The sequence below is a fragment of the Bos indicus genome, chromosome 27 (assembly GCF_029378745.1).
Source record: "Bos indicus isolate NIAB-ARS_2022 breed Sahiwal x Tharparkar chromosome 27, NIAB-ARS_B.indTharparkar_mat_pri_1.0, whole genome shotgun sequence".
NCBI classification, from domain to species: domain Eukaryota; kingdom Metazoa; phylum Chordata; class Mammalia; order Artiodactyla; family Bovidae; genus Bos; species Bos indicus.
The window spans coordinates 14,303,693-14,316,773 of record NC_091786.1 but is presented as its reverse complement, the minus strand read 5'-3'; the positions used below and the strand labels follow the sequence as shown (position 1 = coordinate 14,316,773).

Here is a 13,081-nt window from a genome sequence, read left to right as displayed (position 1 = left end):
CAACCCATTCACAGACTATGCATTTTAAACTTTGGTATCCAATTTAACATGCTCGAAAATGAATCATTTTTAAGTTATCCAGTGAAATAAAAATTATTTCAAGTATATGTACTGTCTTCTATTATTTCTAAAATATAAAATTTAGAAGTAACTTCTGCATACTTAAATTTTACTGTTTATGCCCAATTTTCCTGCTCCAACACAACTGCCATGTAAAAGGTCATGTCCTGATTTTTCTCGGTACATTATCACATCAATGGTCAAAGTGCAGCAATTTTAGAAAGCCAGAAGGCCAGAGAGTAATCCAGTCTGAATCACTTAGGACACAGAAGCAGGACTTCATTTCATTACCTACAAATGTAATTCAATTGAACAGGCTCATTAAAGAGCTGAGCTTAGCTTTTCTACTGCCTGCCCAGTGTTTTTCTGAGATTTGTAAACAAAAATAGAACACCTGGTTCTGCTTCTAGATTTGCAAACTGTTAACCTCACTATCCATAGAAAACTGCATCAAGTTGTGAAAAATTACCCAGTTGTAACTTACGATGACTAGTAACATGAAGCCTATTCGCAAGAATTGGTTCTGACTTCGGGGCTGAAAAAAAAAAACCAAAAAAAAACCACAACTTCTCGAAAAGGTAAAATAGCTTAAAGCATTTAATATCTAAACAAATCAATCCGTTAATTATAGTAGTCACAAAATATGCTTAATATAGAAACCCACATTTATGTCTTTAAGAAAAAGGGTAATATAGTTTACCTCAAAACATAAATTAACCCACTTAAAGAATCTGCAGAGGTCAAAATCATGGTGAATTTCAAACAACTTCAGAATAAAATAAACAAGTATTTTACACTGCTTTATATTTTAAAAATGCTTACAACTTCTCATAAAAATAGTCTGAGGCAACTATTTTCTCTTATTCTTTAACAGACGTTCAGTATTATGGGCAACATTCTTAAAACCTTAAGCTTCACAGACTTTCAGACATTCAAATACTATGGTCCCCTTTTCTTTGATGTGAAAGTTTATTCAGCTAGGAAAAGAAAAAGCATGGTAGACAACTTATACATTTTTCACCAAATTGAAAGTAGTACAAAAATTTCAAGACTACAGAACTACACATCGTACCTAATGTGTCATTAAAAATAGAAGACGGTATTTTCTTCAGCAAATAAAACAGCATACTGGTATGCCGGTAATGCATAAACCTTTTAATGTATACTGTCATTCACAAATTATTTACAACTTCCACTGTGTGAAGAGAACTAGAATGTAAATTTTCTGCAAAACTGGAAAAAAGCAATACAAAATTTGTGAAAGCTTGTGTTTCATATACAAAAGTAAGCCAGTGTGTCTCTTCAAATACCAGATAATGTACACACTGATATTTTGGACATATTACAGTAATTCTTGAGGATGTTTTAATGCTGGAGGCAAGTTTACAGGCCTGGATTCTTCATCGAGGAGTACTAAGTCTTCTATTTCACTGCCTCTGTATTTCCTTTTACATATTTTTACCACTACCTTTTTCTTGAGAAATAACTTCAAGGCTTCTCTTGATGCAACTGCTTTAGCATTTTCTTTGCTTTTTCCACAGCCAGTGCCCAAATACACAGATTTACATCTCAATTCACAAACAATACTTTCTTGAGAACTCTTGTTTTGAGGCAGATCTGCCAGTTCTTTTAGCGGGACAAAAAACACATCCAGTGTGGCTTTCAGAGCCTCGATAGCTGCGTTTAAGAGCTCGCCATGATTCACATTGGGACTAAAGCCACCGACAGCCACCAACTTCCATGCCACTGTTTTATACAGTCTGTTGAAAAAAGGTTGTTTCTGTTTCACATCTTCGTTGGTTAACTTGCAACAAGAGAACTTGACAGAACTCTCACTCGACTGTGAAGTACTTTTGGAAGGCAGCTGTGCCGTGCTGGTCTGAGAACTACTCTTAGAAGCCAGCTGGGACACACTTGCTATCGCAGTGTTTTTGGAGACCAGAGAGCCACTGGTCTGGGAGCTGTTCTTGGAAGCTAACAGTGACGCAGCTACCTGTGAAGCGCTTTTGGAAGTCAGCATTGTGTTCACTGAGGTGTTGCTCTTGGGGGTTAGTGAAGATGTGCCTGATGACGAACTGTTTTTAGAAACCGATGATGAAACACTTGCCTCTGAACTGGCTTTAGAAGTTAACCCGCTGGAAGCTGTCTCTGAACTAGGTTTAGAAGACAACAGTGGCAACTCTACTTCTGAGCTTCCTGAGGAGCCCAATAAGGGCACCTCAATCTCTGAGACGCTTTGAGAGGCTGAGGTGGACGAGCCTTCCAAAGCACTCTTTTTCGGCGATCCACTTTGTTGTCTGGAATCAGTGGACTGGGTTACATGACTATTCACACTGGATTTCAACAATGAAGAAACAAATGATGCCGAACCATGTTTATCTGGAACTTCTGGTTCAGAAGCTTTTCCAGACCCTACCGCTGTCACCTGAGAGGCAGTGCTGCTGCTGCTTTGGCTGGCAACTGCCCGCTCTCCATCACTTGTGGCGCTGCTATTCTGACTCGGGTTGCTGGAGCTCAGAGCTGAGTTCCCACTACTCTGTGATTTGGAAGAGGAACCCGAACAGGTTGAGCTGCTCTCCTGCTGACCTGATGTTTTAGCAGGAATTTTCAGACGATCTTGCTCAACTGCAGAATTGTTTTTCCCTTCTATGGCTCGTTTTTTGGCTGGCTCTTCTACCCCTTCTGAAAAAAAGGAAAGCAGATATATAAGTCTACTTCACACACACACATCAGCTCAAAATGTACAAGACAGATACACATATTAAAACAAAGGCACAAGGTAAGGTGAAATTACTTCAGGATTTGTAAATTCTTTACAAAGTGTGGAATAACTTCATTAATTCTTAAAACAGCGTTGAATAACATCAATAATTTCTAACATTAAAACATTAACAGCATAGGTAACATTTGACACTTCGAAATCTCATGGCAGTCAAAGGAAACTATCAAATTCAAAGCCTAAAGCATATAAACACATAATTTAACATTCCAACTTGATTATTAACATTATAAAAATTATAACTCATTAAAAAATTAGTAACGATAATTCCTAATTACATCAAACTTAAGTTCTAAACTCCTATGTATGTTCACATCTATGATCTGCTAACCATTGCTACTCGATATCCCTCTTTTCTTCACCTTGGCAACCAGTTCGTCTCTTGTGATATGGATTGGAGCATCTGTCACTTTGATGCCTTCAGCCATACTAAGTATTTTATCCATAACTTTTTGAGGGTACCTGTAACAAGAAGGGAGAGACGCTTCAGAAAGTGTTTCTGCTCCGCTGCCACCTCTAGGGTACAAAAACTGCAGGCCACAGGAACTGCATTTCCTGGTAGTAAACAAGAAACTGAACCAACCGCCAGGAACTTTCGGTTTCCTGGAACTTCACACACAAACGCCCAGGGTCTGGGAGGCGGGGCCCTTTCTTACAATCCTAATTTAGATTTAGTGTCACTTTCCCCACAAGAGCATTGTCAGCTCATCGCCAACGACACCAACGGCAGCTCCCCCACGCTACGGGGGCACCTCCGGACCGTGAATTGTGTCGGCTTCTGCCAAGAGACGCCCTTCTCGCCCTTAGAGGGCAGCAGGTCCCGCGGATTCCCGCGCTTCACCACTCCCCCTCTCGGCCGACGGCTCCGGGCCTCGGGAGAGCTGCTCGGGGACGCGGGCTCACTCACCGGCACCCGAGGAAGACGTGGTTGGCCCAGGCCATGGAAAAGGAGATGAGCTGCTGCAGCTGCCGATTGCGGGTCCCGCTCTCGGCATCGGCGGCCTCCTCCCGGGGAGCGGAGGCAGCGCCGCCGGCGGGGGCCAGGTCCCCGGCGTTGCGGAGCAGGAACTCTCGGCGGTGGCGCCAGTGTTTGTCGGTCTCGCCGTCGCAGCGCAGCGCCTCCACCCAAGCGGCCACCCGCGGGTTCTGGCTCAGGTATTCCGACACCTCCTGCGCCATGTTGGGCCTGCGGGTCGCGGAGGCCGGGAGCGGACTCTGAGCCGGGAGGCAGGCGCGGGGCGCGAGGTGAGCGGCCCTGTCACTGCGGCCTGCACCGGCGGCCCTCCAGAGAACGCCCCTCCAGAGGCCCAAACAACAGCGCCGGGAACAGCTGAACCGCCCACTTCCGCCCGCCGCCGGCTCCTTCCCTTTTATAACCTCGTAGCCGCCGAGCGCCCGCGCGTCCTTCCGGCGCGAGCCGGTTCTCCCAGGACGCTTTGCGGCGCGCGAGCTGCCGCGACGCCGCGGCCCCGACGGCAGCGGGGGGAGGGGAGGCGGAGCAAGGGCAGGCGGGCGCGCGCCTCCCGCCCCAAGAGGGCGGTTCGCCTGTGGGTTGGCCTGGGGTACCCTCGACCTCTGCGCCCGCCTCCCCGTTCCGGGTCGGCTTTGTGACGCCGCGCGCTCCGGCTTCCTCCCTCCCGCCCCTGGCCCGCCGCTCCGGGGGGCGGCCGAGGGCATCTGGGAATGCGGACTGGCTGGGCGGGGCCGGCCGAGTCCTCGCGTGTGGCGCGCGTCCCCGCTGACTCGAGCTGCTGTCCCAACGCGAGGTCTGGCGTCTCGGCCCCAGGACGCTGGTTTCGAGCAGGGCCAAAATAAAGCTCGCTTTCATCTTTTGGTTATGTGGAAAACAGCATCCAGCGCCGTTTCGAATATAGATAGGCGAGGCATTTTGAAGCCGTTCGGGTCTCGGGGCATTTAGGGATGTGCAGGGGCATTTTCGTTTAAATTGTGCTATTAAAGATCAATGATAACTTTTATCCAGGTCGATGTTGCTCTGTGGAGCCCAGTCTTTGAAACCAGCCCTGACCCCGCAGATTTGGGTTTGGTTTCCGCAGTTCAACTCAAGCTGTACTGCTTCCTCTTGGGTGGATTTTTGGTCAATATCAAACGCTGCCCCAGGAACTTCTGGCTCCGTATTTCGTTAAATTTATAAAGAGTGACGTCTAGCTGGACGGAAAGAAGTCATTTGTCTCCATGACCCCAACTTTACCCTCTTAGAGCACTTTTTTCTTTGCATTTTTTTTCTCCCATTTTAGAATGTCCACACTTAACATTACTCCCGACTTGCTTATGTTTCCAATATTAGGTGTTGAGATGGTTGGATGGCATCACCGACTCAATAGGCATGAGTTTGAGTAAATCCGGGAGCTGGTGATGGACAGGGAGGCCTGGCATGCTGCAGTCCATGGGGTCGCAAAGAGTCGGACTACTGAGCGACTGAACTGAACTGAGGCGGAGTCAACAGTCCCTCCCTCTCAGCCTACCCTACCCTCATTGGTTTTCACAAGTTCCCTTCTCTCCTTTTCTCTCCGAATCCTTCCTCCCTCTAGTCCAGTGATTTGTCTCCTAATAGTGAGAAGGCAGGTTTTTTTTTTAGTACGATATATGCTATTATTCTTAACTTCGTGGTCCGTGATCTATGCCCTGAACCTTCATATGCAAAGTAAACCTTAAAAAAAAAAAAAAAAAGACATATCTTTTAGGTCAAGCATCTGGCTCCTTCAAAGAACAAATACTCCAGCTTTCAGCCCAAAATGCTTTTATTATAATTTTAACAATCAATTTTGAAATCCAGGCTCTATTTGAGTGCCCTCCAAAGCAACAGGGAAAGAAAAGGAAATTCTTGGTTTAAAATGTCCAGATATCCAGTATCCTTGCCTGGAAAACCCCATCGACAGAGGAGCCTGTGGGCTGCAGTTCATGGGGTCACAAAGAGTGGGACATGACTTAGAGACTGAGCACTCTACAGTAATGCTAATCTGAAATTATGTTATTTGAGGAAAACCGCAAATAACTCAATTTACTAAGTTATTAAATACCCCAAAGTAGCAATCATGTTTTCTCTATATTACAAATAAAAGTAATTTATTTTTGAATAGCTAGGAACATTGAAAGGTCATTTTTATTTCTTAGACTAAGTTTATATATATATACACACACACACATATAATTTGAAGTTATTAAATGTAAATCATTAGCCTCTTTTTTGGCGAAGTAGAATCTGCGTATTTTTTTTAAAAGGAAGAGGAAAACAAATATCGTATATTAATGCATAGATGTGGATTCTAGAAAAATGATACTGATGAACCTATTTGCAGGACAGGAATAAAGATGCAGACTTAAGAGAATGGACTTGTGAACTCACGGGGGAAGGAGAGGTTGTATAGCACAGGGAGCTCAGCTCAGTGCTCTGTGATGAGCTAGAAGGGTGGCATGTGTGGGAGGGAGGCTCAGGAGGGACGCTCAAGAGGGAGGGGTATATGGATACATATAGCTGATTCACCTGGTTATACAGGAGACACTAACAACACTGTAAAGCAATTATATTCCAATAAAAATTTAAATAAAAAAAATGTCCAGATATCATCTAGGTGTGGAATCATACTTGTTGTCTCCCCCATGCCAGATAATTCATCAAAGGAAAAACCAAGAGGCTCTTTAGTTCTTCTTCACTTTCTGCCATAAAGGGGTGTCATCTGCATATCTGAGGTTATTGATATTTCTCCCAGCAATCTTGATTCCAGCTTGTGCTTCTTCCAGCCCAGCGTTTCTCATGATGTACTCTGCATAGAAGTTGAATAAGCAGGGTGACAATATACAGCCTTGAGGTATTCCTTTTCCTATGTGGAACTTGTCTGTTGCTCCATATCCAGTTCTAACTGTTGCTTCCTGATCTGTGTACGGATCTCTCAGGAGGCAGGTCAGGTGGTCTGGTATTCCCATCTCTTTCAGAATTTTCCACAGTTTACTGTGATCCACACAGTCCAAGGCTTTGGCATAATCAATAAAGCAGAAATAGATGTTTTTCTGGAATTCTCTTGCTTTTTTGATGATCCAGCAGATGTTGGCAATTTGATCTCTGGTTCCTCTGCCTTTTCTAAAACCAGCCTGAACATCTGGAAGTTCATAGTTCATGTATTGTTAAAGCCTGGCTTGGAGGCTCTGCCTGGACCTTTGGAAAAAGACAAGCCACTAGTGCCCTGAACCAGGTTGGGCTGGCCTTTAGGAGAGAAGTGAGCACAGAGAAGATCAAGAAATCACCTGACATGAGATTAAAGGGATCAGACAAACTTATTAAGATTAGGAGGCCATCACGTGAGACAAGATTAAGGGCTTCCCTGGGGGCTCAGGTGGTAAAGAATCTGCCTGTAATGCAGGAGACCCAGGTTAGATCCCTGGGTTGGGAAATCCCCTGGAGAAGGGCATGACAACCTGCTCCAGTATTCTTGCCATGGAGAATCCCACGGACAGAGGATATGAGCAACACACACACACACACACACACAAGCCGTGCTCATGCCCTAATCTTGTCAGAGACCCCCACCTTTTGAACTCCTGTTCAAACCCCTTAGCAAGTTCTCCAGGGTTGAGACACAATTTTTCGAGGCAGAAGTCTAGTCTGCCGCCTTTTGTCTGGTAAAGCAATAAAACTATCTACCCTTTTTTACTTCTCCCAAAACTCTGTTTCCAGGATTTGATTCAGCATTGGTGTACAGGGAGGCCGAGCTTTTGATAACATAATCACAGTGGTGATGTGTGTGTGTCCTGAAAGTCAATGACGAGATTGTTTTAAGAAGAGCATAGTCCCCTGTGTCAGAAGCTGTTCTGTGAACAGAGAGAAACCATTTAAAATGGAGTGGAGGAAAATGGCTCCAGAACTAGTGGCGGGCTGAGCACACTGGCCCCTCTTGAAGCCGGCACTGCGGTCCCCGGGCTGATCCGGCCCCTCCAGAACATGGAGGACGTTGAGGAGCTTCTTCGCCCACCTCCTGCTACCCACCCGCTACCTCAGCAGAAACTGGGAGGTGGACGTGACGGCCCAGCTGGGCGAATATCTAGAGGAGCTGGACCAGATCTGCGTTTCTTTTGACAAAGGCAAAACCACAATGAACTTCACTGAAGCGGCACAGGTGATGCAAGGCTCCTTTGTATCTCCAGTCAGAAGGCGGACTAGCTCTACTCCCTGGCGCACCAGGATGTCGACTTCATCTCTGGCCAGAAGCCGGCCAAGCAGCCCTTCTCCGAGCTGGAAGATGGGACCGTAGGGGAGGCAACTCTAGGGCCCCCCAGGAGGTGGCGCATAAGTTCCTGTCGTTGGACGACCTCTCTGACTACTGTGTTAATGCGGCTCTCGGGGTGACCAGGTCCTCAGTGGGACCCTCATCAGCCTCCTACCCGATGCCCCGGTAGCCCCTGACGAGATGAAGAATAGTAACCCCCTGTACAGCCAGCAGGGGGAGGTCCTGGCCCGCTGGAAGGATTTTAGGATGAATCCCCGCCCCAGAATAATGTTCTTGTTGGAGCCGGTGGGAGTGTCCCTCATGGAGGCACTGCTGCCAAGGAACCAGAAGGAGCCTGGTAGGGTTGAGGAGCAGCCCATGGAAATCTCTGTGTGTGGGGGAGTCCCGGCCTGGTGCTCAGCATCTCCCAGGAGCCAGGCACCTCTCCGGAGGGCCCAGTGCCCAGAAGCTGGGGTGCGGAAAAGGCTGAAGAGAATGCAGAGCGGACAGCGGAGCCCACTGAGGCCTCAGCCCTTGAGGTCCCGATCGAGCCTCAAGAGCCCACTCCGGGAGCGGAAGGAGGCCTTGGAGCCTGCATCCTGGCTGAAGGAGACCCCAGACCCCTGGCAGGGCCTGGAGCCCTTCGAGTCCCTGGATTCTGAGCGCTGCAGGAAAGGGAGGCCCTACTCCGTGCCTCCCTCGAGGAGGAGGTGCCAGGACAGAAGCGAAAGAGGAAGGGTGGCGTCAAGCTGCAGGACTTCCACTAGTACTCGGCCCCACGCCGACAGCAGGAGGCCCTGGCGAAAGGGCCCTTCCTTCGCAGCCATGGAGGTTCTGTACTGGAAGCATGTGAGGGAGCAGCTGGAGACATTCCAGAAGCTGCAGAGAAGGAAGGTGGCTGAGCAGTGCCACTTCCAAGGGCTGAGGAGGGGCCGTGGTCTGTGGAGGAAGACTGCCTGTAGGACTCCGTGGAAGACCTGGGAGCAGCAGATGACTTCCTAGAGCCCGAGGAGTACACAGAGCCCAAGGCGGCAGAGCCCGGGGAAAAGGCAGAGAGGGAAGCGGCAGCCACACCAGTGTCCCTGCACTGGGAGGAGCTGGTCCAAAAGAATGTGGAGCTCTTCGTCACCACCTGGAAGCAGGAGCTCGTCCAGGAGACAGAGCTGAAGCAGCACGTCCGGGACTGGGAGGACACCATCCAGACCCTGCTCCCGGAACAGGAGGAGCACATGCCCTTTGACATCCATACCTGTGGGGACCAGGTCTCGAGGTTCAGCCAACTCAACCAGTGGCGTCCCTTTGCAAAGCTGGTGGCAGGCCAGGCTGCTTTTGAAGTGTGTCGCTTCGTGCTGGCCTTGTAGCTGGCTAATGACAACACAGTGGAGATCACCCAGCAGCTGGGGCTAGAGGTGGCTGTGGCCACCATGTCCCTGAGACTGCTCACATACCAGCGGGCCCATGAACACTTCCAGACCTACGGTGCCCCCTCCACGGTGCCGCCCTGAGTGGGGAGCACCAGGGTTGTGCCCTGGAGCCCATCCCCCGCAGATGCTGGGCATGCATTGGCTCAGTCCACTTTGCTTCCTGGCTGGCCCAGCCTAATAAAGTGTTGCCATCTCACCAGTCCCTTAAAAAAAAAAAAATAAATACGATGAAGTGGGGAGTCCAGAAGGGAGCCTGCTCAAGCCGTTACACTCAAGGTCAATTGCTGACCCAGTAAGAAAAGGTGCCTTTGTGTCTTCAACAGGAAACAGGCTATTACTTCACAACCCAGCTGGGGGATGAATTTCTCCTCCCCAGGCAACAACCTAGTCAATGAGAGACTGAAAATCAGCCGAGGAACTCAAGCTCGGTAACAACCTAGAGGGGTGGAATGGGAAAGAGGTGGGTGGGATGTTCAAGTGGGAGGGGACATGGGTAAACCTACAGCTGATTCATGTTGATGTTTGGTAGAAACCAACACAATACTGTAACACAATTATCTGTCAGTTAAAAATGAAAAATTTAAAAAGCCACTACACTTCAAACTTCCAGTTTCCTCCAATGGACTCTTTGTTTATACTAGCCCTACCCAATTCCTTCTCCTCTATAAAACAGCCCTCCTCTCCTTTGGTTTTTGGACTTGCCTATTTTTTCTATCTGGCCTATATACTTCCCTGGTGGCTCAGACGGTAAAGCGTCTGTCTACAATCCCGGGAAATCTGGGTTCAAGCCCTGGGTTGGGAAGATCTCTGGAGAAGGAAATGGCAATCCAAATTTGCATGTTCTAAATTGCAATCCTTTGCTGTTCCTGAGTAAATCCATTTTTACTGGGAAAACAACTGACTGTCTTATTGTTTTAGGTCAACCCTGTGGAGAAATCAAAAGCGAGGAATACTGGTGTTAATGATCCAGTGGCTTCCCAGGAGGCTCAGTGGTAAAGAATCCGCCTGCCAATGCAGGAGACATGGATTCAATCCCTACTCCAGTATTCTTTCCGGGAAAATCCCATGGACAGAGGGACCTGGTGGGCTAAAGTCCATGGGGTCACAAAGAGGCTGACATGACAGAGCACACAGAACACACACATTAGAGACTGGAACCATTGGCTTAGCAAAAGTAGTTTTGGTGGAGTGATGGAGGCAGGCTCTGTCTTGGAGTAACTTCAGGAGTAGGAAGCGGAGACACTGGCTGTGAAAGAGAGAAGAGAGAGGAAGCTAGAGAGGGTCATGGATCCAGGCAGTTTTTAAATTTAAGATGAGAGTAGCTTCAGTGTGTGTACCAGCTGACTGGGAGGAGCTAAAGGAGAGAGGGTTTGAGGATACGGTCGAAAAGGGTGTTAAAAGAAAATTTCTGAAGAAGTCAGAGGGTCTGGGATCCAACATGGAGGAGGAGAGATTAACCTCAGGTAGATGGAGAAATCTTGCCTCCATTTTAAAAGAAAAAAAAGTTTGTAAAGATTGGAGATGGGAGGTGAGATGGAGTCTGTGTGATGGAGTAGAGAATGCTTGAAATGGACGTTTTGGAGAACAGGGAGCAAGCTGCCTAGATAAACAGTTAAGTTCTGGTAAAGTTTTTTAAAATTGTAAATTATACATACATACAGAAAGAAAATGTCTAAAGAGAATTGAAAGTGAAAACATCCCTCCCTTCTCAGCCTGGTTGCCCTCTATAGAGATTATAATTAATATCAGTCTCTGTCTTGGTTTCTTTGGGGAGCTATTTTCATAACTCCACATTATATGCTTACATCGTGTGTGTGTGTGTGTGTGTGTGTGCGTGCGTGCGCGCACTCAGTCATGTCTGATGACTCTTTGTGACCCCATGGACTGTAGCCTAATAGGCTCCTCTGTCCATGGAATTCTCCAGGCAAGAATAGTGGGGTCGTTCCAACCCAGGGAAGGAAACCGCATTTCCTGCATTGGCAGGTGGATTCTGTACCTCTAGTGCCACTTGGAAAGCCCATACTTACATTATTTCTTGATTTTTAAACTTTATGCATTTCATTTCACCTCTGAATGTGAAAAATGATAAATCTGTATCACTTACACAGTCTCTTCCCTCACCCAATGTTTGTTAAATATTTCGTGTTCTTCTGTTGGTCACCTGTCACACATTTAAATATTATATTTAATCTTTAATTTCTTAATCTATCAACTTTAGATGGTTAGCTCTTGATTCCCATGTAAGGTAAAAAAATTCTGGGGCAGAGGCCATATAACAGATATTTGGACATTCAGAAAAATCTGGCTCGAAGAGAAAATCTAACCCCTAGTGGTGAACTGGCCTCAGGTAGAGAATTCTAAAGTGTTCCTCCATTTTGTTTTTGCATTAAGCCTTGACATTAATAAATGTCAATAAATGTGTTTGCTGCTGTGTGAGTTAAATAGGATTGTGAAGTTACATCTTTCATGAGGGTTAGTTTCTAAAAAATTAGCATATAAAATGAAAGTCAGATAAGACGTGATAGCACTCTGCTTTCTTTACCTGTGGCACAGCAATAACCCCAATTTTATAAGGGCTTTTTGGGTATCTACTGATGTGAAGAAGTGGGGTAACTGTGGGCTTCCTCTACAGGTTCACAAATTCTAGTTTGATTAATTTTAGTTGCACGTGACAAAACTAATTATGAGTTAAAACAGCTTCTGCTTAAACAGAAAAGGGGAATTTATTGGCTATATTACCGATATTGCAGGAAGTAGACTTTTGGGATCCAGGTACTCAATGTAATCAGGAAGCCTGTTTCTTTTCACCTCTAGGCTTTGCTTTCTCTATGTTAGCCTCAATCTCAGATAAGCTCTTCTTGCAAAATGGCAAGATGGTCCCCAGCGGCCCATAGCATGTACATCTGCCAGAGCTCAGCAAAGACTTTGGAAAGAGCCTTTCCTGGTAGTTTCTGTGATCAGCCGGAGGTCCTTTTGGGAATTCATTCATTCTGTTGAGGCGTATTTTTATTCCTCAAGCAGTCTAGCCCGGAATGTGAAGTATTCTGGTTGTGCAGGTCTGAGTCATGTGTCTACCCTAAGAACAATAAAACATCTGAGTAGGGTCAATATTATGCAAGAGAAATAACAAAATCAATAAATAAAGAATTCACACTCAAAAAAGTGGGAGTAACAGCTGTATGCACTGTAGGATCACCAAATACCAGAAAATATTTTAAAGAAAGAATGATAATGATGTTTCAGATGGCACAAGATAATCCTCCTGTGGGAAGCCCTTTTATAAAATGACTTCCTTTCCTCCACATTTTAGCCAAGGCGATAAAACCTTTTCACAGCAACTAGTATAGTTCCTTACCCAATATTGGGCTTCCCAGATAGCGCTAGTGGCAAAGAACCCGCCTGCCAATGCAGGAGACAGAGATGCAAGTTTGATCCCTGGGTCAGGAAGATCCCCTGGAGGAGGAAATGGCAATCTCCAGGTATTCTTGCCTGGAGAATCCTACGGACAGAGGAGCATATAGATCCTTCCGGAAAACAATTCCATTTTTTTAGTCTTCATGTTCCTCCTAATGCTGATAAGATGAGGTCATTATTACCTG

At 46.5% G+C, this 13,081-nt stretch overlaps 2 protein-coding genes and 1 long non-coding RNA gene across 4 annotated transcripts; 2 read left to right on the top strand and 1 right to left on the bottom strand.

Annotated features, from left to right (window-relative positions):
• Positions 1-639: 639 nt before the first annotated feature.
• On the bottom strand, positions 640-5,102 carry CDKN2AIP (CDKN2A interacting protein). 2 transcript variants are annotated; one of them, XM_019953540.2, is made up of 3 exons: positions 3,747-5,077; positions 3,171-3,301; positions 640-2,742 (listed from the first exon to the last, which is right to left on the bottom strand). In XM_019953540.2, the coding sequence occupies exons 1-3, from the start codon at positions 4,514-4,516 to the stop codon at positions 1,403-1,405; spliced, it is 2,241 nt and encodes a 746-aa protein (XP_019809099.2). In that variant the 5' UTR covers positions 4,517-5,077; the 3' UTR covers positions 640-1,402. The 2 variants fall into 2 exon arrangements, with proteins under 2 accessions (XP_019809099.2, XP_019809100.2); XM_019953541.2 differs by having other exon boundaries at positions 2,532-2,742; positions 3,202-3,301; positions 3,747-5,102.
• On the top strand, positions 3,857-6,862 carry LOC139180216 (uncharacterized). Its single transcript, XR_011564532.1, has 2 exons — positions 3,857-3,994; positions 5,145-6,862. It is a non-coding gene; the product is annotated as an uncharacterized lncRNA (long non-coding RNA).
• A 914-nt stretch (positions 6,863-7,776) lies between these two features.
• Positions 7,777-9,923, top strand: LOC109553314 (condensin-2 complex subunit H2; the record flags this gene model as incomplete). Its single annotated transcript, XM_019953292.2, is given in 9 exon segments — positions 7,777-7,981; positions 7,984-8,109; positions 8,112-8,183; positions 8,186-8,454; positions 8,457-8,620; positions 8,622-8,758; positions 8,761-8,821; positions 8,823-8,967; positions 8,970-9,923. Coding segments are annotated over 9 exon segments (1,773 nt in total), but the record flags the coding sequence as incomplete, so codon positions are not given.
• Between the last annotated feature and the right edge of the window lie 3,158 nt (positions 9,924-13,081).